At 43.9% G+C, this 26,625-nt stretch overlaps 4 protein-coding genes across 11 annotated transcripts; 1 reads left to right on the forward strand and 3 right to left on the reverse strand.

The window, feature by feature from the left end:
* Nucleotides 1-2,712: 2,712 nt before the first annotated feature.
* Nucleotides 2,713-4,559, reverse strand: micos10 (mitochondrial contact site and cristae organizing system subunit 10). The gene is made up of 4 exons (XM_079169187.1): nt 4,469-4,559; nt 3,490-3,537; nt 3,027-3,133; nt 2,713-2,907 (listed from the first exon to the last, which is right to left on the reverse strand). Exons 1-4 carry the CDS (start codon nt 4,530-4,532, stop codon nt 2,899-2,901), a joined length of 228 nt encoding a protein of 75 aa, XP_079025313.1. The 5' UTR covers nt 4,533-4,559; the 3' UTR covers nt 2,713-2,898.
* A 391-nt stretch (nt 4,560-4,950) lies between these two features.
* On the reverse strand, nt 4,951-7,852 carry sike1 (suppressor of IKBKE 1). The gene is made up of 5 exons (XM_079178838.1): nt 7,446-7,852; nt 6,800-6,905; nt 6,574-6,716; nt 6,317-6,430; nt 4,951-6,023 (listed from the first exon to the last, which is right to left on the reverse strand). Exons 1-5 carry the CDS (start codon nt 7,602-7,604, stop codon nt 5,892-5,894), a joined length of 654 nt encoding a protein of 217 aa, XP_079034964.1. The 5' UTR covers nt 7,605-7,852; the 3' UTR covers nt 4,951-5,891.
* An 862-nt stretch (nt 7,853-8,714) lies between these two features.
* csde1 (cold shock domain containing E1, RNA-binding) lies at nt 8,715-24,001 on the forward strand. 8 transcript variants are annotated; one of them, XM_079173687.1, is made up of 22 exons: nt 8,715-8,771; nt 11,294-12,038; nt 12,920-13,187; nt 14,338-14,526; nt 15,162-15,360; nt 15,458-15,624; nt 16,158-16,244; nt 17,233-17,330; nt 17,415-17,496; nt 17,926-18,054; nt 18,176-18,301; nt 18,430-18,645; nt 18,780-18,950; nt 19,033-19,197; nt 20,448-20,555; nt 20,734-20,912; nt 21,016-21,128; nt 21,230-21,349; nt 21,440-21,618; nt 21,747-21,910; nt 22,023-22,155; nt 22,340-24,001. In XM_079173687.1, exons 3-22 carry the CDS (start codon nt 13,062-13,064, stop codon nt 22,385-22,387), a joined length of 2,799 nt encoding a protein of 932 aa, XP_079029813.1. In that variant the 5' UTR covers nt 8,715-8,771; nt 11,294-12,038; nt 12,920-13,061; the 3' UTR covers nt 22,388-24,001. The 8 variants fall into 8 exon arrangements, with proteins under 8 accessions (XP_079029813.1, XP_079029814.1, XP_079029815.1 ...); XM_079173688.1 differs by having other exon boundaries at nt 18,780-18,920; XM_079173689.1 differs by having other exon boundaries at nt 15,458-15,567.
* An 805-nt stretch (nt 24,002-24,806) lies between these two features.
* rassf11 (Ras association domain family member 11) lies at nt 24,807-26,276 on the reverse strand (the record flags this gene model as incomplete). Its single annotated transcript, XM_079176913.1, has 2 exons — nt 24,807-26,089; nt 26,174-26,276. 2 exons carry the CDS (start codon nt 26,274-26,276, stop codon nt 24,807-24,809), a joined length of 1,386 nt encoding a protein of 461 aa, XP_079033039.1.
* Nucleotides 26,277-26,625: the final 349 nt, after the last annotated feature.

The raw sequence follows: 26,625 nt of genomic DNA on the forward strand, positions 1-26,625 counted from the left end.
AAGGAGTGGTCGATCATGTTTTTTTTTCTTTTTTAAAGTAGTAGTAGCAGGTCCTTTATCTATAAACAGAAGTCCCCCTCTCTGACTTTTTCATGTTTTAGTCATTTACAAGACACACTGGATACGATTAAAGGTGCAACGTGTACGATCTGGCCACATGCTCTGAACAAATACCGAGCTGCATGTCACCTCTTCTACTGTGTCCATACAAACGTCATCGTTTATAAAAAATAAAAATAAAGAGTTGCACCTTCAGTTGGCGTTTAGCGGTGCCAACTGGCATTCAACCAGCGTAAATGCCAGCGCAACAGATGCGAGTTGCTAACGCTACAGCTAACTGCTAACTGAAGCTGCAGCATGCTCTCCTCCCAGCGGAGCAGTCTTCTGGTTTCAGGGACAATGACATGAAAATACAAGTCATTTTTCTGAATTTAAAGGAGACATATTTTGCTAATTTCCAGGTTCATACTTGTATTTTGTGTTTCTACTGGCACAAGTTTACATGCTTTAATTATTATTTATTTTTCTCATGCTGTCTAACACACACACCTGTGTTCTCTGTCTGAAATGCTCCGTTTTAGCGCCATTCAACAGGATTGCGTTACTAGGCAACAGCTTGGGTCCAGTGCTTCCTGTTCTTCCCGATGACGTTCCCGTACGCTGCAACCAGGACACCTATAAAACAAGGAAGGGTCATTGCGACCGCGTTCTAATTCTGCATTGGTGCCACTTTATTGAAGGTAATGGGGCGGGCAAGTCCCACTATAACCCGTCATATGTCTGTTGTTTCACCTTTAACTGAAAAGTGCTTCCACAGAATAAAAAAACAAAGCCATTATGAGATGTTGACTGATATATATATATATTTTTTAATCTAAATGTGCACGTTTGTTTTCCTTGTGATTGGTCTACAGGCCAAACAAGTCATGGCTCTGTCTGCAGCTGCATATAGCTCATAGAGATCATGAAAGATAACTAAAGTATTATGGCTGACCAGACTGCCATCCCAACAACATCCATTTATTAATGGCTCTGATTATAACTGGTTGGACTCAATGAGGTTATATACGACTTGACCGCACAATGCCTGCAGTTTGCCTCAGTGATTTACATTCATACTTTTCATTTAGCCTGTATTATTAGCTAGCACACACATAATGCATGACAGCCGTTAAGCTAAAGAGACTGTAACATTCGCTATCACTCACCCACAATGCAGCTTCCTGTCTGTTTCTTTTACACCTTCTTGAGGATCATTTCTCACTAATGCTAAAGGTTTTATCTCCAATTGAATTTAGGATATCTAAATAGATTTAGCTGGCTAACGTTAGCTAAACTGATTTGCACTAAAATAACACTTCATTTTACAATCAGCACTTGAAATTATGAAGTCACTTGCAACCGACAAGGTAGTACAAAGACCATAAAAAAGACCCCAAATACACAATTAAAGTGCTTTTTTACATTTACATTACAACATTTGCATTAGAAATTAAAATGTATTTTTAAAGAGAAACTCTTTGCTCACTTTGGCAGCTACAATCTCAAATGTTACTAACTGTCACAAATTGTCACATTGAAGAACAAAGTAACAAGTACCGGTATAAAAGTCCAGTCCTCCTGACCACTGATAGCGCTCCTGAATTTATAATATATCATCAATTATTTATCATTAACAATTTGATGGTTGGTTAGTTATTGATACCACATCATGTTCTGGTTTTTTTACGTTTTAAACAAAGAATCTGGCCAAATCCTACACATTGCACCTTTAAGCATTTCTACTATACATACACTACATGTCATGGAAATGTTCTTTATCTTTCTTGATTTGTTTAATCCTTTTTGGACTTAATGATGTCGTTGTTGACCAATGCTGGCCCCCTTTCAGATCCAGTTATATTTCACTTCAAATCCTTCGTGGAGCTTCTTGATCTCCATGCAAACCTGCGCGACAACTGGCTGCACCAGTCATGATGATTGTGCCGCCTCATCTGCATACGCAATCAATTATTTCGCATTTTATAATTGCACTTAATTTAGACAAATTTATAAAGCGTTGCCTTCATTTTTCTTTTCTTTTTTTGTCAGTGTCAGAAAGTCTAATTGCTTTCGCTGTGACTCATTGTTCAGTGAAACGTTGAAACATGCGAAATGTTCATTAAAACCCACAGATCCATGTGGAGCACAAGTCCATCAATAGTAGATTTAGATTAAAGCTCATGAAGTACTTTTGCTCTTAACAACCCAGAAAACAATAGAGTCACTTCAACTTGTTCTTACATTATTTTAAATCCAGATAATTATTCACTTACCAACTGGAGCGCTTGACTACTAAAATAACATAAAACAAAGGCCTTCATGGAGTAAAACCACTCCAGCGTTTCAATAGCCTTGTCAAATAGGAAGCATGATGTGTAAAGCTCCCCCTCGGGACTGACTGATCTCCTCCATCACTCTGCCCCTGACTTCAGATCAGCTGCTGCCAACCCTCTGACTCCTGGCTCACCCACACCGAGCCCTTCTGGGACAGCGTTTCGCTTTACAGAAAACCCACCTTTTCAAAGCTGCATTAACACAAGAGTAAAACCTAGCTGTTATAATGCATTACATGACTTTTTTTCATTTTTGCACTATTTAGTTCAATATGATTTGAAATGGTTTCCCTCCATCGTGAAGCAAAAATGAAACGCCGCGGCATCACTTTTTTGTGGTTGTGATTATTTTATTATATATACACAGACTGTCCTGATCAGGCACATACAATCATACAGAGTCATACTAGGATGGATCGTTCAACAGGGATCTAGCTGTAGAATAGTGCAAATGGAGACTCTCCCACAGGCAAAACAAAAAGTCAAAAGAACAAAAAAACGGCAATCCCTTGATGTCTTGCAGCTACTGCTCCTGTGGAAGAAAAAAAACAGAATTCAGTTGCATAAACCTGGATTTGAATAAACAAACACGGAGGGGGTAGAGATTCCTCTAAGTTGTAAGTTCAAATGTGTTTTGTTGCACGAACAAACCTTTTCGCTCCTGTGCAGCAGATACGAGGCCCTCAGGTCATTCTGACAGTTGGCGTACGCCATCCCAAGTCCTGCTCCCGAGCCCAATGATATCGGCCAAGTGTGCCCTACAAAACGAAGCAGGTACTTTATATCTCCTCAAGCCCGTCACAGCTTTATTAAAACACAGCAGAGATGGCGTGTGAAATTATTTTCACACTCCTGTTCTGACACTACTTCCCCCCCCCCCCCCCCAATTAACTTGAATATTCACATGCTGTTTTATTTTTATGCTTTTGAGGATGGATGTTGTTGATGCTCGTCGATCAATAAAAGCACTACACTCTCTAAATGATGAACCCACATTGAATAATGTGTTCAGTTAGACTAGACATGTCGGAGCATCGCTCCTACAGCTCTGCTCCTCTGAGCTAAATCAAAGGTTCACGATGCAGCACACCAGCCGTCCATTGAAGCTACTTACGCTTGAAGAACAGAACAGACAACACGACTCCTAGCCCCAGCCCAGTGCCTGTGAACAGAAGGGACAATTAAAAAAACCACACACACACAGCTACATCATGACATGGATGACAATGCAACTTTACTTAACTGTAAAATGTACACTGCTAAAATGAACCCATTATGTGAATATTCTGTCTCACACTGTCTGCAATAACATTATGTGTATTGTTCTTGAAGGGCTCTGTTGCTTTGTACACCACTACTTTCTGGTACACATGGATATGAAACTCTAGATTTGAACGTGTACTCTCATACAGTAGGGAGGAGTATTGTTCCCATAGTTCCCTCTGAAACCGGTCAATAACGTGGTGTCATTTCTCTCTGTAGTCTTCATAACGCAGCCTCCTTAAAAACGAAGCGGTACCTCACTCCAGTACTGTGCACGCGCCAAACTCCCATCAGCAGTGGGTACATAACTGAAGACGTATTTAGCTATGTTCGTTGTGGCGATACAAGCTGAGGCAATGGAAGGTTTACATGGTATTAAAATAAACGATGTGTGTGTGTATGCCGAATTCAAGAGTGCGCACTATTGTCTCGTTAGACGTCTTATTTAACGTATTAGCATAACGTGTACTTCGTCGATAAGACAGCATCTAATTGTCATTTTTGAAGGGCATTCATACTTCGGGTTCTTTTTTTTCGAAAAGCGATATCCAAGAGAAATGCAAATATTTACGAGTACCGTTCGTGAAAACCTTAATGAAACTACAGAATTAACGGTAGTTTTGTTAATCAAAATAAATAAGTCATAATTATCTGACTGGTCATTCAGTTGTCCTTTAGGAGCCCTTTACAGCTAACTGTTAGCTAGTTAGCCTCTCGTCCAGTAACCTTACATGACAGCTGTGGACTACAGTCAAAAAGCTGCTGTTTATTTTGTTCTCATTCCAGGACATTAAATTGTCGTTACACGCGGCATACTCTGAGATATTTACCGATTTTAATGGCACCGTCTGCCAAGCATCGGTCCCACTTTCTCCCCAGCTCCTTCTCAGACATGCTGAACGTTAGCTTCTCTGTCGAGCTGGACGCGTCAAACGTAGCTCCGGTGGGTGCTGCGTTCACGTGCTGTCGGAAATGTAATATACTTACGATTTGAACGCAGAGGAACGTGAACAACTGCAGTGGATTTAGGCTACCAACAGTAAAGAAAATTTAACTGTATAGGCTCAATGCTGTTAATCAAATAGATGTTGGAAAAAAACCTCCTAAAAAGGTAAATACTCCTTTATACCGGTTTACATGAACGCAGCATTACGCCTCTCTTGCAAGCCTCGCGATGCGTTAAACTCCAAGCGGCTTAACGTCGCCATCTTGCGGTAAAATAAAATACAGTAATTAATCTCCAGTATTTACTGTCTATACGTCTACGTTATGGCAGGAGAAAAAATCCACATAGACCCATTTTTATTGCAAATGTATTTTAAAGTTTCTGAATGAAATTTCGTTTGACACAAATCAGTACAGAGTCATGAGGTCATTACAGCATGTTCACCTTATTAACACTGATTTCCTGAGATGACAATATATAATTTCGGACACATACAGTGCGCAAACATTTGATAATCTTTACACAAAAACTTGGCATGTTTTGAAAGTGTTACCATTAAATAAAGTTGTGCCATCAGCTGGGACACCTTGTATATGAATTTTACAAAACAGACTGACAAACGTATCAAATTCATTAAATGATAAACAATCACGTAGAAATGATCCACTGTCACTCCTCAGCAGGCAAACTGTGTGAAACAGCCAAAAGTCATCTCGTTGACAGAGTTATTATCGAGCACGGCCTCTTCAAATGGTGCAGACTACAAGTTGGCTTCTCAATGGTGTTCAAGTGAACCCATAGTAGGGGTGGTTACGAGTATTCTACATGTTGTGAGTGTTAACAGCAAAGGGGCACCAAAGAGGTAGAAACTGCGTCCTTGAAGAGTTAATGTGTCTTTGGCCACAAAGAAAAAGAACTCCCCGTTGCTTTTTACTTCCTTTACTCCAGTACGTGCGTGTCTTAGCTACCACGGAATTCTTGTCAGCGATAACCGAGACACCTCACCTCCTTAAAAGTCACGGTTCATGTGGAATAAACAACTGCAGTGATAATACACATACTGAACATATGAAAACTATAGCTATCATCCAGATATACCTGCAGGTAAATGCATCGGATAGCCAGAATGGTGTGTTTGAGTGGGCTTTGCTACAAAAAGAAATACAAATTGATTTGACTGTATTACATCTTCTGTAAAAAAACAAAAAACAATGTGGTAAATGCAGTAGATCATCAAGAGATCATGAAATCCCGTCTCCTGGTCCTAAACGACTTGTTGCCCCGACCACAGTTCACACTGAAGCTTATCACTCGTAGGGTCCCGTCTGAGGGGACGGTTCTCGTGCTGGTGCCGGCTGGCTGCTGCTGCTTTCCTCTCTCGCTGTCTTCACAGAGCTCTTGCTGATGACCAGGAGGTCTCGCAGCTCTTTGTTCTCAATCTGAACATAACAGAATTACCATTTTTTTCCCCCCCGGAAAATGTCCAGATGAAGTTTTGAGAGTATATAAAGTTCATCCAAAATCGTACAAACATGTACATTGTATTGTATATACACGTATTATTCAATTATGCCCCAAAAATGCAGGTTTGTATGCATGTATTACTATGCATCTCTTCACCTTACTTAGGAAAGTAAGAGAAATAGCTTCCCAGACATATGGATTCACAAAAAATAAAAGAATAATTATATATATACATATATTCCTGATTCTGCTGAGGTGCTGTGCTTACCTCCAGCTGAGCGAGTCTCTCTGCAACAGAGCAGTAGTGCTGGTCGTCCACATGCACTGCTCTTCTCATCACCTGGCCCATCTCACATATCCGCTCCACCTGGCTCTGCACCTCCTGGAGAACGGTCAGAAAAAAACAAGGAAGTTTCACAAACTCAACGCATTTCTTTTTTTACCGTTCAAAAAAACACATCCTCAAAGTAAATCCTGACCTACGAAACGACCAAGAATTTTAAAATGTCAACACGGCGAGCGTACTTTGGCGTGGTTCTCGTGAAGGTGGAGCACGGGTTTGGTGTCCAGCTCCTTCTTCGCCATCATCAGCTGGAGCATCTGCTTGCGGTACCGTCCCATGATCAACTCTAGCGCGTACTGGTGCTCTTCAAGAGATAACCACAGTTCTGCCGAGACAGTCATGAAGAGGGTTAGCAAAGATGTAAAAACAGCAGCCATACGATTAGCAGAATATAGGTTTTTTTTGTACCCTTGTTCTCCTGCTGTAGATCCTTGATTTGAGTGTTTTCCTGCGTCAGAAGGACATGGGGCTTGTATTTTGTCAGCTCCTGAATTTCTGAATTGTCTTCTGTGTGCTGAGAGGAGAGAGCATTATGGAGCGAGGGGAGAGAGGAACAGAAAGATGTGTGGCTCTGTTTTAATATTAAATCAGGGGAATATAAAGAAGAAGAAGAATGAAGGGAAATATATGAACTTATATACCATACTACAAAAGTGGCAAATAAACAAGCAAAGCATTACGACAAAAACTAAGGTGTCATGTAATATATCAAGTGAATGTCACGCCAAACTCCAAAGGAATTTAACATCGTCGTGGTTATCTCAAACATGCACATGTACATGTACATGTCAAACACATGTGAGCGAATCATTTTGATCATTTTGAAGGATGCTTCGGGTAAACTGGGCACAGAAGTGATCCAACAAGCAGCATCTCATCATGACTTCTCCCTGTGTTTTGACGGGAGAGTATTGTGGGAACATCAGGAGAAACATCTGTGAAATTCTACTTTACTTGATGTATTCTAAAGTGATGGGCTAGCAGTGCAGCACTTGAGCGAGGTCTCTCTGTAGCCTGCGTTGAGGTGACATGGGCTTTCCTTGTTTGTCCTTACCTTGTCTGGAAGGGCATTCCCCACCTCCTTCATGCTCTGCACTCTCTGATTGAGGGCCCCGGACTGCTCGATCAGTCCCTCGGCGGCCGTGTCGTGCTCTTTCAGCCTCTCGAGGAGGGTCCGGGCATCGCCCAACACTTTTTCCAAAGTGCAGGTCATACTGGAACCTGTCAACTCTTGTCCGCGCGCTACCGTAAACAAGCCACTTCACACTTCTAGAGTGAAATACCGAGCAGCGCTAGCTAACGTTGGCTATGCAGCCTCAGTTAGCCGAGGCAGCTGCAATGCCTTTATAGCCACGTGTCTAATATTGCGGGTCTTCGGAAATATTTGTAGGTCCACAGAATAAGTACAGTACATACTAATACTCAATTTGTCCCTCTGTTTTGTTGCCAAGTGTTCCGTTTCCGTGTGAGACTTGACGCTAACGTCACTTCCTCTTCTTCGCCTATGTCGTTAACGCGAAGCGCACATTAACTTGAAGGTATATACCGCCATCTACTGGAGCGATTAGAGGAGCGTTTGACAGCAGCAATTGTGAGACTGATTTGATAGTTATGCATATCCCAAGTATGCTTCTGATTCTCAAAACAACACAGCTGTACAGGAGGGGGCAAAAGGTGAAATGGTGAGAGTCCTATCTGGAGAGGACTTAAAGGAAAGGAAATGAAAGGAAACTGAGCCTTTCAAATCATAAAAATAGATTGTGTTTCAAATATTCCTTTTGAAATCGCCCAGGCATATCTAACAAACTAATATGGTCTGTTATTATTGGATCATCTATACGTTCTCGCCACAGAGAACTTCCATGAGTGTTTTGTTCTACTTGGTGTTTTATAAAACTTTCCAATGTTTCTTATGTTGTTGGAGATTTGAATATTATTCAAATATATTTGATTTCAGCTATTTAAGAGTTTAAAGTCATCATCAAAGGAGTAAATAATTGAAATGAGAAGTATCGCGGCCTCAAATAACATTTGAGTGACATAAAAAGTGCCCGATGGTACACTGTAACATTTCCCAATCGATTTGATTCTTGAACACTCCCCCAACCTGCAACGTGTGGCCTCAGAAACTCTATTTCCAGTGACACGGCTCGTATATATCTTCTTTCTAGCCCAGTTTGATAAAATGCCTAGTCCTGGACATTTCGGAACCGCAATCGGGGTTATTTATCAGCAGCTCCGCGGCAGTGGCCCCTCTCTCTTCTCAGGCTCTTTGAGCGCCCTCACGTTGTCAAATATCGCGATAACTGCGTCCCTAATCACTACGTAATGTGCCGTGCTGCTTCTAGCGGCGCTGGTGACAGTGCTGAAAGCTGTTGGGGTGAGTTTTTATTCATTATTCTGTTTTATTGAACATTTCAAACATTCGTTTAAGTTGTGTCAGTAAGACATTTATATTTTTTATCCAGTGGGTCTTCCAAATTGAACGGGTTATCCAGCTTTTAGTCATACGCAGACTCGGGCCTGGGTGGGGGCAGCCGTGTTTCTCCTCCCCATAAATCACCACACACAAGGACCGAGCTAGCTAACCGCTGTTAGCCACCTAGCATTGTGAACGGCCTCGCGACATTGTTCACGAGACACATAAACCACTATATGTATCTAAAATCTTGTAACATTACAAAAGAGGCACCGCCTTAGTGAAGTGGATGTGTTAAACATCGGTGACAGACGCGGTAATCGAGCAGAATCGAGTGCGATCCTTCGCCATAGTTTCTTTGTTGTTCCATCCTCGTGCCGTAAGCTTGCCGTTATCTCGGTGTATGTACAGAATACACTCTGTTAACGTTAATTAACACTACGGACAATGTATTTATACCGTGGTGAGCTAGTTATAAGTTTACATGGCCCTTGTGATGACTAACATAATTGGTTAAGGTCCCGTCTGTGCTTCGGCGTCACTTCAGTATCGACCGTTCTCAACTATAAATTGTCTGTTAAATCACATTTCTATCAAAATACCCGTTGTCGGGGGGGAAAGCACCGCGTTACCCATATCTACAGAATATATTTTTATTTAAAAACACGAATTACGTGTAAAACACGGGTGTTGAATTGTTTTTGCAAGCCTCATATGTTTCTACTAAGTGTACGCATTTCAGAATAAACGGCAAACCGTTGAACACGTTGTTATTTTTGGTGGAGTTTGGTATGCTTGTCTCGGGGCACAATAACAACACAATTGTGTTATTTTACTTTCCGCTAACTTTATGCTGAGACTCCAAGCTATGCCACGTACTCGTGATTATACCCCCCCCCCCCCCCCAAAATGCCAGAAAAACATCAGATATGCTAACTATTTGAGCTAACTTGTGGCGTAATGACAATGTCGCAGTTAATTCATTTACGTGTAAAAGTCGGAAACGCCCGGAGTATAATGGCTGTTTACAACGTTAGCATCAGCGGGGGTGCTACTCTGTCTGGTTGTGTTTGACCACGCAAGGTCATTAAGATGATGTGATCTTTGTTTTATTTGACTTACTCGACTGTCACCGTGTGCGTTAGTTTGACTAGCAAGCGGTAAAATGGCGAGACGCGGTCCGTCTTCGATTGTTCAGGCACATCGTTTAGAGTTGGACATAAAGCTAGCTTAGATGTGACGTTTCTCGATAGCGTTTCGTGCTGCAACGTGTTGGACACGGCCATGTTTGCAGCTCCAGCTGAGTATGGCGGAGTACTCGGAAGTCACATGGCTGGTACCGTCAGGGCGGTTGTTGTTCGGGCCCAGAGCTGTTAAAGTGAGCGAGACCGGAGACGTTGTCGTGGGTTTATTAGCCCCTTCGTCGTGACTGTGGCAGCCTGTACGGGCCCCACTCTTTGTTGTTTAATGATTACCGAAATCAACCGTATCCGTATTCCTCGTGCTCATTAGAAGGTGCTGCCGGCCAATCGGTACTGGTTGTTTAGTGGGTGGACTGTTTTTTTTCTTTTCTTCTGTTACTGCGTCACCAAAAGCAAGCAGAGGAACCATCTCCCCCAAGGTTGTTTTCACTGAACAGTCGTTCATATTCGCTGCTCATAACCTTTAACCCACTTAACCAATCCATCATGTGATAACTGACTTCTTTATTTGTGCTATCACTGTATTGTATGGCTGTAGTCCCACTGGGTCTACTTTTCACCCAAGCCGTGTAAACAATGCAACACAACACAAATGGTGCTTTGCTTGTTAGTCCCGATATGACATTTGGATATAAATATCAAGGAGGCACCTATTTAACAATAGAAAAGGCCCCTTTTCTCCTGTTGGGAGTCCCATTTACGCAGTTTTACAACATTATACTTGTACTTTTTGGGAAGTTTGTGAGATGGGAGCCATTGCGACACAGTCACGGCAGAATATATATATATCATGTGTCCTCGCTTGGCTCACCCAGCTTGTTTTCAAAGCTGTGTATTTAGGTCAACAACACTCTGCTCTAACTTGCTGCGTGTCGAACAAAATTCATACAACACGGTACACACGCACAAATTGAATTCATCTTGGTTGGTTTTCAACGGAGGGCCCTGGTCAGAAATGGTGCCATAAATGTCATGGCCTGAACTGAAAGGTATGCACAAACTGACTTGTTGATCCACAGCTCCCGCTTGCCAGTCAGCTAGCCGGCATTGTGGGACTTTTTTATTCTTATGAGTCTGGGGGCAAAGACTCTAGTATTCTCAAAAATATCTTCAAGCCACTGGTCCTCATTGTTTTTTTATTAGTTGGACACTTGGCGCCCTCTGGACTTTAGTCTTTTGCGTTAACCCTAACAGTTTGATCTGTAAAGTTGTTGTTAATCAACAAAGTGACGTGGAAATTCTGCTCGGCTAACCAAATCTTCTTTTACCCCCCCCCAACAGTATGAAGTGAAACGGAACTGAATTTTTGTACCATCCGCAACTGCTTCAAGTTCAGATCACCACAAGGAAACCGAAGACAAACCGTCCCGAAAACAAGCAAAAGTTGCAACACAGAAGACGCATAGAAAAACAACGGATCACTTCAAGGGTTTAAAAAAAAAAAAAAAACACACGAAGAAGCAACCAAATCCTGAAACGACCAAAGAAGACGCACGTCAGCCCAATTGAAACCTCGAAGAGAAGCAATCCTGCGCCCAAGCATATTCTGAGAAGACTTAACTGATCTGAAACCAGAAGTTTGTGCCTACTCAACAGCTTTGACAAAGCACACGTCCCAACGCTGCTCCTAGCCCTCCTCATCCTCACCACACCACCGACTCACCACCGGGGTGTGGAGTGGGCTGCTATCTGCTAGTTTTATTTTCCCCCCATAGTTTCCTCTCCTATCTCTCCCCTTTTCTTTACTCCTCTCACTGTTTTCACTGTCATTTTTTTTCTAAGCAGTGTTATTGCACCTGCCTTTGCCTTTTTGTTTTTGTTTTTTTGGCGCTAGATTTCTCCCCCTTTCTTTCGCTTTATGCAACCATCTAGAACTTGTGCCAGAAACCTGTAACAAGTGTGTGTGCGTGCGTGTGTGTGTGTGTTGTGTGTGTGTGTTCGTTCAACTGTGTGCGTGAGGAGATCTGCCGGAACTGCCTAGTCAACGAGATCCTGAGAATTACAAGAATCAAGACGACGAATAAAGGTGGGTCTCAGTTTGGTGTTCCCTTCATAACATGAGACCTATTATGTTAACAACAATAATACTTTTTAAATTGTTTAGTCAACTTATGATTTCATTTGTCATGTTTTGAATGATCCCCCCCCCCCCCACACACACACGCACACAAAATTAAAAGCGCTTGTTGGGTGGAATTGGTAAATTCCCACTTTGTGCGTATTACCGTAATATACAGATTGGGAACCACTCTCAATTCTGATTTTAGTTTGGCCAGCTGTGCTCATTTTCGGCAGCAATGCAGAGCTTGTATTCTGTTTTTTGTCACTGAACCGAATAACAGCGCGCTTGTCTTCTTTTGTCAAAGTTGGACGTTGTTGTAGCAAACAAACACGCGTGCCGCTAAATTGCTTTTGATCTAAACTGTATCTGGATTTGTGGCCTCAACAATTATAGTTTGGGGTTCTCAATGTTCAAATGGATACACTGGTTGGCACACCGTCAACCACAGAGACGGATTTATCGTTCACTGTGATTTGTAATACCGAGTTGAAAGTTTGATAAGTCAGTGACCTCCACATTGCTATTTGCTCGAGATGGCTGTTAAAACTTTACCCAGCTGGACTGAACCTCCACCTCCAAACAGTTGAACTGTCATTTATTTTTTTATTTAGTGTGACAATTATTTGATTGCCTCCCCACACCCAGCCCGCACCTTTTTTCTTTTCCCCCTCCTATTGTCGTTTTAAAGTCCTATCCTTCTCTGAATTTTCATATATTTTTTCCAACTCCTCCCTTGGGGATAAAAGCCCACAGCTATTTTTTTTTGTTTTTGTTTGTGACACTTGGCAAACTGGCTGACTTATCTGCCTTACCCGTTATGTTTGTTCCTCTCTTCACCCTTGCAGACATCCAGCGGTGTATCATTGGGTGGTTACATAAAAAAAAAAAAATAGTGCTTAACAGCAAAGCAAAAACAAACAAACATTCAAACAAGAAATCAAGTTCAGCAAGTGCTCAAGCAAGTTCGGTCCGAGTTTATGGGAAAATATGGGCAGCCCCTGGAAAGGCTTTGTTGAGTTTACCTTGCCTGCGTCGCCACCCACCGCGTTCGTTAGCGCTGACCTGAGCAGCACCTCCCCCGTCGGACTCAGCCTGTCGCCATATGGCCGATCCGTAAGTTCCACCTTCCCACCTCCTTTTCTACGTGCCCCACCCCCATCGAGCACCCATCCACCCACCTTGCCCTGCATCTCTCTGCTGTGAATGGCCTAACCTCCTCCATCCTTTTCCGGGCTCCAGAGACTAGCCTCTTGTCAGCTGTATTGTTGCAGGGTGAGGGGTGATCTGCTGGTTCAGACCCTAGAAATGTGGTCCTTTTCACAAGGCCTGAAGAGCCTTTTTTGATTTTTGCGTCACAATGGTAAAAGGTTAGTCTGGCTAGTTAAAGACAAATAAATGAAATGGGCACTTACCCATCAGAATTGAACTCTGGGGTTTTTAAAATTTCGATTGAGAGTAATCTCTGCACGGGCATCCAAAACCAAATGCTCAGGCATGCGGCCCGTGTACTCCGGTCTTTTTAATGTCCTGTTTTTAAGGGCATTGAAGCGTGAAAGACCTCCATATTATTTGATGCCTTCTGTTAAGAGTAGGGCAGTACAGGGCCTGACAGAAGAGGCTGCTCTGGGACCCCCCCCCCCCCCTCATAACCCATCACCAACTCTATCCACTGTAGACTGTTTGACCCCACATTTGCATTTTCCGGTCCTCCATCTTTCAGTAGTTTTACTTCACTCGACCTTTTAGTTCCATTCATTGCACTCCACTCGAACCACTTCACCTTAACTGGCTGTGCAAAGATCTTCTTTTTGTTTTTTTTAGTTTAGTCTGCCTTCTCTGTCGAGTCCTCCTGTCTGGATACGCTAGCATTTTCAACTACTGGTTAGTGCCATCGATGGGTGCCGTAAATGTGAGACGGTCTCGGTTGCAGATCCATTGTTGCGTAGAGGCTGTGCGGTTTTCTTACGGCTTGGTATTTTGATGTCAGGATTAGAGTATTGGTGGTTGTGATGAGCTTGTATATACTAAAATGGCATCTGAGAAATCGTCGTGTAGTATATTGCGAAATGTATACACGTCGGGCCTCAAATAGTTGGTACATTGGGTACTGGTGGTATGTCTGAAATAACATCAGATCAGCGAGCTCAAGCAGAAGTATTTCATAACATGATGCTGGATAACGGCGTACTAACTAAACCACTTGTGATATCTGGGGAAGCGTGTGACGATGCTCCTTGTGAAAGCTGTTGCCTCCTCCCAACAGCATATCCAAGTCCTATCCCCAGTGACAGAAATGGAGAGGGGCTCCTCCGAACCCCCGGTGGCTCGCAACACCGACTCTACCCAGTCTACTTCTGCTGGTCCCGTGCCCATCCCCCGTTCCTCCTCTGTCTCTTGCCGCCCCCACCCAGGAAGTAAAAAACACAAGCGGACCCCCTTGTATCAGAGATCAGTAAGAGGGCATGTCCGGCGGTGCCCGCGCTGACTTTTAACGGCTCCGTGAGCTGCCGTTGTGTCGTGTGACTTTCGCTAACAGCATGGTTTGTAGTTGCGTGGAGAGGTTAACCAGGGTGTTTTGGCAGCTTTTTAATTGACGCTCCGGTATGATCTCTGGTTGGTTGGTTGGTAGAGGACAGGTGAGCAGTTTTTGAACGTCTTGTCTGTCTAACCAGAATTGCATGAAATGCTTCGTTGGTGATTAGGCCCTAAAAATCACATGACGTATTGAGTGAATTTTAAGTGCATGGCACTTGTAACAGAACCAGGAAGTGCCACGCCCTGTTGCTGTTTGTTTTTTTCCAGTGAATGGTATAAATGATTCTGAAATTCAATCTAGGCGTTAAGAATGTGTGCTCCCCTCTGTTGATGGCCAGATAGACTCAGATGTCGCTTTCCTATTGCTCCCCCCCCCCCCCCCCCCCACACTTCCTCTTGAAGTTTGCTGTACCTGCATGTCTGAAGTGTTTATTTTTTATCTTATTTTTTAAGGTTGGCATCAAACACTGCATTAAACTGCAAACTCCTTTTTTTTTTTTTTTATGTCTGCTTCATGTTGATCTAACACTTGCTTCTCCTCTCCCCGCCCAGATGAGTTTTGACCCAGGCATGCTCCACAGCAATGGGCACACTGCGTATGCCAACGGCACGGGGCCCGGCATCCGAGAGACTGGCGTGGTGGAGAAGCTCCTGACGTCGTACGGGTTCATCCAGTGCTCCGAACGTCAGGCCCGTCTCTTCTTCCACTGCTCCCAGTACAATGGCAACCTGCAGGAGCTTAAAATAGGAGGTGAGAGGCCTTGGACTTGTGACACAATAATAAATGCCTAACTTGAAACAGAAATGTGCTAAAGTGTTTGGTTTTTCTCCTGCTTCTCTGTCCCCAGATGATGTAGAGTTTGAGGTATCCTCTGACAGGCGCACTGGCAAGCCCATAGCAGTGAAGCTGCTAAAGATAAAGCCAGAGGTGCTGCCAGAGGAGCGCATCTCGGGCCAGGTGGGGCCAGACGTGCACGCCTATCCCTTTACTGTGCTGCATGGTTATATTCATCCAGTTAAGAAACACCATTTTATTTTTGGTTCTGTCGTTGTCTGTCAATTGAACATTTTATATGGCCCATTGTGTTGTGTTTTGTTTTCTCCGGCTCGGGGATGTTGTTAAATTAGATCCCCCGCCTCCTATTGCTGCATTTAAACTTAAACAACCTATCCCATCAAGATTGAGAAAACATTTTGATTGCAAATTGGCTTGTTGTGCTGATATGCATGTTTGCAGGAGGTGCTGAGTATCTATAGAACAGTTATAGTATAGCAATCAATGTAACTGCCCAGTGGGCGTTTTTAATTTGAGATGTTAACACTCACAACAACTAGTATAACTCTCAAACAGATCTTACATGTACAGGTCTTTTAAAGATTAGAAATGCACACACATAATCTGTCTACCTGTTACTTTGAAATTCAGCCATTTCATCCATCACAACTATTTTTAGTCGGGCTTTGCAAATTCAATGGATATCCAACCTACAGCTGGCAAAGCAGTGCGCTAACGGCCTCCGTGTGTCATTTCCTCCTCCTCCTCCGCAGGTTGTCTCGTCGATCCCGGTGCACTTGGACGGAAAGTCGGCGCCCGGCCAGTTGCCCAATGGCAGCGTGTGTTATGAAAGAAACGGGGTAAGTGGCATGGGGCTACCGCAGTGGGGCTGCCGCGATTAGTCGGCGCTATCGATGACGTTTTTGGCGTAGATCTTTTATAGCGGCACTATAGTTGAACTCCTCCCCCCCCTAAAAAAACAAACTAGGGAGCGGTTTTGCTGCCTTGTAGAGACATGTTAGTCTATCAATTTGTATTACCTTCAAGGTTAAGTGTACTGTAAGAATATAGGGAGCATATTCTAGATACTCTTATTATGTCTTGAAGAATTCAGGGTCAACGTGTTTAGTTTTGTGCTGCATTACACAATGACATGGCCTCCGGTTTGTCAAAAATAACATGAACTTAAATTAAATAAGCTGTTCAAATGTATTGTTTCGATTGAATGACTAATCTGTGAAAAAGTTGACCGATGAATGTGCAGAAAATGAAGCGTTACTGGCAGCTCTATGCAGCAGCGTGCTTGGTCAATGGAATGTTAATGTAAGTCAAAAGTCATCCTTTCCCTCTTGAGGATTTGAAGAACATGAATGACTTGCTCCACGCTTTGCTTGGTTTCTTTCTGAATGCCTTCTTGCACATGCTTCCATGTTGCTATGAAGTGTCTACATGGACACGACTAAGCCGCGTATACAACTACGGTATACATGCAACAGTAACTCTTGCTTTCTTTAGGAGTACTCCAGCTAGCGTATTAGGGTTGCTCGTAAACGGGGAAGTGGTGTTTACGTGCTGAAACGCATGATTGACGTGCTCCAGAAACGTAATGCGGTTGCAGGCCTGGTGCTTTATGCTACACAAGAGAAACAAAAGCGCACCTTTTGACATCAGGCTGAACGTAATCAGAAACATTACTGAATTCCGCGGGCAGACGATATCGACGGCATCTTAACATTTGAACAAATTCGATCAGAGATAAAATGTTTCTTTTGAACTCCTTAAACGTGAAAGTTTTCTGATTTAAGTTACGTCCCAAACCCTTTTTAACACCGCTGTGACGTTCCACAGGAAGTGTTCTACCTTACCTACTCCTCTGATGACGTGGAGGGAAACCTCCACCTGGACACAGGCGACAAAGTCAGCTTTTACATGGATACCAACAAGCAGTAAGTCCTCACGCTGCGTCGGTATCGCCTCAATAATTCCCCGCTTACACTCCATTTTTACATTTAACCTTTCTCGCATTTCAGCACCGGTGCAGTCAGCGCTCGTAATATTCAACTTGTGAAGAAAAAGCAAATGAGGTGCCAGGGTGTGGTGTGTGCTACAAAGGTAAGGGCCGCTAATCATTACACAGACCTGTCCTGTTGTGCAGATTAGACATAGTGCGGCTACATCTTTGGGATTAGTGACTTTGTAAAATCACACAACTGAACCTATCCAAAACAGTTGAGAGAAGCAGTTGAACAGAGGATTTACCAACCTAGACACACAGATCTGCTTTAGATTTATGTTGGGTAGCCCAGCATCATATGTAAATGCTAAATTATTATGTCTGGTTCCATTCTATTAGTTCCACCTCACAGATAAATATAATATATTGACTCAAATTAAATAAATGGAGTAACTTTGGCCTCAACATTTGCCAATCCTTGGTTTTGGTCCCATGAAGTAACCCTCTGTGCTGTTGAGGACAGGTTCTCCCATTTCAAGTTTTCGGGTCGATGTACCCGTTATGTTGAACCACACATTGTTTTTCAGGAGGCCTTTGGGTTCATTGAGCGGGCCGACGTGGTGAAGGAGATCTTCTTCCACTACAGCGAGTTCAAGGGTGATCTTGAGGCTCTGCAGGCTGGAGACGATGTTGAGTTCACCATCAAGGACAGAAACGTAGGCGTTGTCGAGCTTTTGGCCTCCACCATCCGGGAAATACCCCCTTACTCTCTGATGACCTGGCTGAGTGTGTGTGTATAAGTACAGTTGTTCACGTTTCATGTTCTCTTGGCCGTAGGGTAAAGAGGTGGCCACCGAAGTGAGGCTGCTCCCCCAGGGGACGGTGATCTTCGAGGACATCAGCATCGAGCAGTTCGAGGGCACCGTCGTCAAAGTCATCCCCAAGGTCCCCACCAAAAACCAGGCAAGGAGATCACAAGTCTGGCTAGTGGAATGATGCGTTCAAGAAGTCTTTAGCTGTAAAAGCGAGCATGGAAACCCGTGAGCCGCCAACCAGGAATGTAAAATCTGTCCTTGATGCTTCCTCCACAGAACGACCCCCTACCGGGCCGCATCAGTTCCCGCATCGGCTTCAATGACAAGGAGCTGCCGTTCGGCGAGAAGGACACAAAGTCCAAGGTGACCCTTCTGGAGGGAGACCACATACAGTTCAACATCTCCACCGACCGCAGGGACAAACTGGAGAGGGCCACCAACATCGACATCTTTCCGGACACCTTCGACTTCACCAAGGAGACTCGTGAAATGGTGGGGATTAGAGAGAAACAAATGTATAGAGGTCAATTTATATAATGTAGTGTCAAGATGTAAAAAATGGCTGATGTAATTAGAAGGGGGCGTCCACATTCTTTGAACTGAAGCGAATGCCTATCTTCTTCCAGGGCGTGATCGCGGCTATACGCGACGGCTTTGGCTTCATCAAGTGCGTCGATCGGGACGCCAGGATGTTCTTCCACTTCAGTGAAGTCCTGGAGGAAAGCCAGCTGCACATCTCAGATGAAGTGGAGTTCACTGTTGTGCCCGTAGGTCCTGTTTATAAGCTTTTCACAAAAGTATGTATTCTGTCTCATTACTTAATCGGGCACTATTTGGGTTGTTAATTGCGAGCTAAGTCAAATGTCCCGATGTCCCCAGGACATGCTGTCGGCTCAGAGGAACCACGCGGTGCGCATCAAGAAGCTGCCCAAGGGCTCCGTGTCCTTCCATACCCAGTCTGAGCAGCGCTTCATGGGTGTCGTGGAGAAGGAGGTTGTGGGAGCCAACACCAAGAACGCCAGCCCCACCAAGACCAAGGAAAAGGTACCATAATGCACAATTTCAGACAATCATTATGGTATGTGAAAACAAACCCAGTGCATTTAAAGAAAACAATAGCCTCATAGTCCTTCACGTCATCCCTCTTTCCAATTTCTGTTTTAGTTCTAATTTTCCTCTTTTCTTCTCGTCCAATGGTCCTTCATGCTCCTTGTTGGTTTAGAAAAAAGACAAGGTAGGACTGAGATGTTGTGCATGAAGCCACATGATTAAAGTCTCAAGTCTCTAAGCAAATGTAGTCAGACTTACACCAACAGTCTGTGCATTTCACTAACATTTAGTCTAAGAAATTATTACTTAATTCCTAGACTTGGAACAGTTGACAAATAATGCAGCAAGTGTAATGTTGCCTTGTTGTCTAACGAGTGTCTGTTTCTCTTATTTCTCAAGGCTAAAGTTGTAGAAAAGGTTGGTCTTTGCAGGCTTCTGGCACGCCGATTGCCTCCTTTAGTTGACAGCATGGTATTTGATCCCCAATTAACCCGTAGAAACATGCACTCAAACTTTGATTCACTGCTTCAGTGAGTTGTATGGCTGCACAATTAAAGATGAAACGGTGGTCCCAATCTCTAGTACGTCTGTTGCTTGTCTTTTAGTTATATATAGATATATATCTATATATCAGTCAGTTATTAAGCAACGGTAATTTTCCCTTTCTAAATGATAAGCGGCATTATTTAATGAACTTCTTCTCCCGTCTCACTCCTTGGTCCTTTTCTTTTTTTTTTTATGTTTGCACTCAAAACAATTATTGGTTGCAGCATGATCAAAACAACAGATTAAGAACCATAAAATGGTTTGCTCAATTTTCCGCGATCAATCAGCCTGGCAAGCTTAATTTGTACTCTCGGTGATGATGCCGGTAAATTGCATGCCGCGATTGGTTCAGGCAATTACTGCGAATAACCGAGGGGAGAATATATTACACGAAGACTGCAGAAGTGTTCCCAGTGAAACTGCAATACTGACGGGTGATCATGCGGCCCTGCATAGCGGGCCGTAACTCTGAGCTGTCTCAGTAGACTCGGCCAGCGCTAACCAACTCGGCTGCTCCAGAATCTCACAAGCTTGTGTGGGCTGTCTGCACACCATCTTCTAATACACTACACACCTTTAAATCATCCGACTGAATCACCTGAGACACGGAAGCGGGTGTAGCGTTGGTGAGCCTTTGGGCCAGCTGGATGCGGTGTTTTTGTGATGCTCATTATGCAATTTGTTGCCCCTCTCTGTAGGAGGCCGAGGAAGGAGTGATTGCATATGAAGACTGCGGAGTGAAGCTCACGGTGCCGTACCATAACAAGGACCTAGAGGGAGGAGGATACCCACAGGTCGGAGACAAGGTATACAGTGACACGGCACTCAGTTACTTAGTTTGAGATCCAACGGAGGCCGTACGAAGAGTAAAAATACAATGTAGAACTCCTAATATTGCCCAACTTTTGAGGCTGCGTTTGCCAGTGGTGCTTTAGATTCTTCAAACTCCCCCGTTTGTTACTTATTAACATGTTTGTCCTCTAGGTGGAGTTCTCCATCAACGAAGTGAAGCGCACTGGCCTGCAGAGCGCAGTGTCCATTAGGGTCCTCAACCGCAATGCCTCCAACGCCAAGAGACTGCTCGGATTTGTCGCCACGCTGAAGGACAACTTTGGCTTCATTGAGACGGCAAATCACGACCAGGAGATTTTCTTTCACTACAGGTAGAGGCTTCGGATGAGTTGGTCGCCATTTTACTGAACGGCATCCAAAGACCTGCCGATTCGAGTCCTGGTGTGTAAACGTTTTGTTTTTTTCTCCCTGCAGTGAAATGTGTGGGGACTTGGAGAACTTGGAACTGGGCGACACAGTGGAGTACACGCTCTCTAAGGGAAAAGGAAACAAAGTCAGTGCTGAGAAGGTTACCAAAGTGGCTGCAGGTATGAAGGGGGTTTGATTTGAATAGGTCTCATTTGTTGGTGGGAGTGTCTACAAATAAATATATATAAGGTATGTAAAGTCCACTGTTCTCCACTTTTAGTGAATGGCATTAGCGAGGATGTTGGTGCGACGGTAACGATGGGGAAGGTCATTCGTCCCTTGCGCAGTGTGGACCCCTCCCAGACGGAATACCAAGGGCTGATTGAAGTCACAGAGGAAGGTTGGTGTCACTTGTAGACCTTTTTAAAGCACCGTGTTTTCTTTGGTTGGAATAAGATGTCATCCCTCCTCCCTTCTGGATTGTTTTAAGGTGCACCTAAAGGCCAGAATTTTCCCTTTGGAATCATGGGTATGTCAAACAAAGCCGATTGCCTGCAGAAAGGAGAACTTGTGAAGTTCCATGTTTGCACAGTAGCCCAAACTGGACAGAAGATGGCCTGTAACGTGGTCCCTCAGCGCAGAGCGATGGTGGAGTGTGTCAAAGACCAGGTAGGTTTCAGTGGAGCTCATCACATCACGTGTATCACAAACCTCCAGTGTTTAAGTAACCGTGACTACAGCACAGGTTATGCTCTGGTAAATGACTTGTTGACCCCCCCCCCCCCCCCTCCCCGTAGTTTGGCTTCATCACATATGAAGTGGGTGAGAGCAAGAAGCTGTTCTTCCATGTAAAAGAGGTGCAAGACGGCCTAGAGCTCCAGACCGGGGATGAGGTGGAGTTCTCCGTCGTCCTCAATCAACGCACAGGAAAATGTAGTGCCTGCAACGTGCGCCGAGTCAGGTGAGCGCTGCACGACCTGGATTTGGTTCAATTCATTATAATTGGCCTTTGATTTTTTATTTTTTTTTAAATGTGGTTATATAAATACAACCTTCATCGATTGACGTTACAGCGAGGGGCCTAAACTGGTGGCGACTCCGCGTCCGGATCGACTGGTGAACCGGTTGAAGAGCATCACCCTGGATGACGCCAGCGCCCCTCGCCTGGTGATCGTGAGACAGCCCCGTGGTCCCGACAATTCAAAGGTACACCACCGCGTCTGCGCTATCGCCGCATTTATGTCTGCGCCGCAAGCCCCGGCCCCGATTTCAAAAACCACTTGAACTCATTTTTGTATCAAACAATGTAAATGCAAAGTTGTTGAGAAAATTCCGTAAATGCGTTTATGCAAACTGCAACGTTAATGCGCACCCTTCCTCTTCTTCACAGGGCTTCAATGTGGAGCGCAAGACTCGCCAGCCCGGCGTCATTGACTGAGCAATACACAGCCCCGCCCCGTTTGCCATTGGTGGGATGCTGTCCCAACGTGTGACGGCAGGGGATAAGGGAAATTTGATTTGACACATGCTTGCACACACACACACACACACACACACACACACACACACACACACACACACACACACACACACACACACACACACACACACACACACACACACACACACACGGTAATCGGCATGTGTAATCTTTGTCCCCATCGATACCTGCAAGGGAACTTTTTCTCATTCCACAGTTCCCTGTCTCCCATGTATGATGTACTTGATACAGAGTTCCATGCTGCAGTGTACATGGGGTCTTTGAGTGTGTGTGTGTGCGTGCGTGTGTGTGTGTGTAATGTATCCTAGAAGTAATTATAGTGTGTACCGGAGGTATTTGTTTCTGAGGGTCTCGTCCCTCTAAATCAGAGTGACTGTCTATGTCTCGATCTTTTGAATCTGCTTTTGTTTTTGTTTTTTTTCTGGAATTCTGCACCTGTTATCTGTCCAGTACTTTGCCTGGTGGTGTCTCATGTCTTTATGCATCTGCTCCGGGTTTTTTTGTTTTCTGTCTCTCTCTCTCATATTTTTTCTCCTTTACCCATGGAAACTTAAAATGGTTTTATTGTCAAGTTTCCACTATTGTATGCTTTCCTACAAGACGCATAAAGCAAAGCAAAAGTTCCCTCCATAAGGAGGATCATATTTCTCATGTGCGAGCTTAAACTGAAGATTCTTCTCTGCTCGTTTTTTTGAGCAGTTTTTAAAACGCTTTATTGAAGAGCTGAAGTGAAAGCATGGTGTGTGTGTGTGTGTGTGTGTGTGTGTGTGATGTGTGTGAACGTCAATGTAGTTGATCTGATGGGATTTACTTTACAAACTGGAGCCTTTAGAAACCTTTTTGGTGTTCACATGCTCCACCTAAGCAATTTTTCCCAGGTGCAGAATTCCTTGTGGCATCTTATCTCTGCAGTTATTTTATACTGTTTTTTTTCTTTTTTCTTTTCTTGCACATATTTTTTCTTTTTTTTTCCATTCAAACTCAATCTGCTAATATTGAATTAAGAATAAGGTGCCTAAAAACTACAAGCAAAATAAATTTAAAAAAAAGAATAAACAAAAAATTAGATGTATCTTCTGTTCTCAGCCAACCGCCAAAACATTCAGAACAATCTAAGGGTGGCTTTATTTTCTAGTAGAAATAATACTGATATGCATCCCAAACCTGTGGGTTGAACTATACTGTATGTAATGTGTGCTCTTTTCTTTTTCTTTTTCTTTTTTTTCTTGCGCTTAATGAAAGTTCATTGAAACTTCAGATATAACAAAACAAATTTAACTTAAAGAATGAGAAAGGTAAAGTATTAGAAATTCAGTAGAAAAAAGAGAAAATAAGGGGGAAAAAAAGCATTAAGAATCAGGTTACAAGTTGTCGAGCGCTGGAGACATGGTGGGTGAGCTCTTGTGCCTCTGCACATTAAGTTACTGTCAAAAAAAAATTATTTCAATTTTGGAGATCACGGGGTTTCTTTTGAACCACGAACAGAGGTTCTCATGTACTTTTGTTAATGGTCTTGAATGAAACAATTGAATTAAAGTTTTATGAAAATCACATGCTGTTTTGTAATTGTCTTATTTCACTGAATTAAAAAAAAAAAGAACTTCAAGCACTAAGTAGCTCTGAAAACCATTTTATTATGTTGACCAATACACTCCACTTACATGCAAGAGATAACCTCATAAATAAATACATTTGCAGACATTTAGGGTCTCTCAGCAGATGACACAATTTACAAATTCACCAGAGACGTAGCTCAATGGAAGCTTTCTGTCCAGTCCCGCCCCTCTAAACTTGCACCAGCTCTCTTGAGACGTGCAGTTATTTGAGTTACAGAGAACCGTAAAATGCATCGTCCAATCCATATTTTTTTAATGGGATTGTGATGCTGTTTTTAAGGCCAAGGGACAGTGAACTATAAAAAGTTAGTTTTCCCTCATTTTGGTCAGAATCTCCAAAATGCACAGATGAAGCGGTCTTCTTGAAGCTTTGGATTTCCCTCTCTGAGTGCAGCATGTAGGCTACAATATATTCCATAATTCAGAACTCGAGGTGCAGGGGTTGGTAACTCGGTGACGAGGAATCCTATACCTGCAGATGTAATTTAAATGTAATGTTTGTGAATCTTTCGTTTTCTGTTTATATAAAAAGTGCTGTACACAACAACAAAAAAGACTCAAACCTTTTTAAAACCTTTTTTTTCATTAATGTATTTCTTTTTCTTTTATGGAAGCACTTCTAACATACGTTTAACATTACATTGCCAACTGCATACAAATGCTACCGCATACAATTGGTGTGCAGTGAAGCATCCCTAATATTTACTGCCTTCATGTTTGTGACCTCTGTTTATGTGATTCTAGGCCTTGGTACCGCCCAGATAGATGGTGAGCTCAGAGCGGTGAATCGCCGCCTTTTTAGTCTGCGATTGAGGGATTTGGGCTTGAGCCCAGCGCGTCCACCACTCCCTCAGCTCCGTGGGCCCCGTGGGCCGTCGCTCCTTTATCTGGCTGGGAGGAACTCGAGCGTGAGGAGGGTTCAAGTCCTCTCTGGGCGGGAACTTCCTGCTGACATCTACATCAGATTGCTGCCGATTTAGGTCCTCAGTTGGGATAGTGGAAACCTCCGTGGCAGCGTTTGCACCGGCTTTCGTATCTTCTTGAGCGGCGAAGAAATCGAGCCCCTGCATTTTGCGCTTGTAATCCTCCAGTTTAGCCTTGCACCCCGCAGCGTTTTCCCTCATCTCGAGGAACTGGCGTTGCAAGTCTTTCTCGTAGCCTTCCTCTGCCTTTAACTCGTTCTCCCAGAACTTGATCTGCTCTGTCTCCTCCTCAACCGTCCTCTGCTGGGCTTCCTGCTGGGCTTTTTCGACCCCCTGCTTTTCCTCGAGCTCCAAAATCAGTCTGTCCGTGTTTGCTATCTGGACCTGCAAGTCCTGCAGACGGCTGAGTTGATGTATTATGGTTTCTCTTAGACCGTCTTTCGTCGTCTCGTCGTTTGAACTGGACAAAACGTTTGATTTAGCCTCGAAGCGTTTGCTTTCTTTCCCCCTCGTCTGACTTCCCATGCAGCAGGATGTTTGACGATCAAAGTCTGACTTTAGACTTTTCTGACCCCTGACTTTGCTTTTACTACTTCGACCTGAGTTACCTTCGTCAACAGTGAAAGAAACGCCCAAAGAGCCACGATCCCTTTTATCTGTCCTCTTACTGCTGTCCTTGTCACGGGCGGTACTATAGACCTTCCCTTTGCCCAGACTCTCCAGCCAATCCCAAGCCTCCTCCATGAACGTCAGAGACTTTCTTTTAGGCCTTTTCGGGTCCTCTTTTTTTCGCTGCTCGGCCTCTTGCCTTGAACAGGACAGCGGTGGCAAGCTTTGACGATGCAATCCTAGTGAGCCGCTACACCGCCGCATTCTGGTGCCCGCGTCTTTTCTTCTCAATGGCGGGCAGGGCTGGTACCGGCCGACTTTTGCCCTGCTCATATCGTCCCAGGCCGAGGGCCCGTTGTGGAGCAGTGTGAGCCGGACCTCCCTGGCCTGCTCGCCGTATTTCTCGAGAGTCTCCAGAAGGCATTCGTTGGGGGCCATGCACCGCTCAAAGTCTTTAAATTTCTCCTGTAACGTGTAGCGCCCGGGTTGACCTGCAGGGAAGAACGACGATACTGTGGTTGTCAGTATGCCAGAACATGAATGGTTTTACTACGTAGAGCCACGGATATACATACCCAGGGCTTGAGCCAACGCTATGACCACGTCTTGACATGTGGTTTCCTCTGTAACGCCACACACCACGCGTGGGAGGCCGTCCACCAACACCTTCACTTCCATTGAGCCCAATCTGTTATTTGAACAAGGACATTGAAGTTTAGTCGACGTGTGGCACATTGTGCGGGGCACTTGTTCTATGTTAAGTGGTGGAGACAGCGATACAACCCCCGTAAACATTCACCGTTATCGGTCTGGCCATCATGCGTTGGTCGAGCTTGAGGGCAGTTTAAAGCATTGTTCTGGCTGACTACAGTGACGGTGTCCCCATAATACTGACACTAAATGAACAGAAAATAAACTTTTAATAATGGCTTTAAAAGGAAATATTAAAAGCACCTACCTTTTTATTTATTTTTGTCCTGTGTGTAGTACAGATGCTTGGACCTCTCTGCTCTGGGGGAACGGTCTG

The sequence above is a fragment of the Pholis gunnellus genome (genome assembly GCF_910591455.1).
Source record: "Pholis gunnellus genome assembly, chromosome: 2".
NCBI classification, from domain to species: Eukaryota; Metazoa; Chordata; class Actinopteri; order Perciformes; family Pholidae; genus Pholis; species Pholis gunnellus.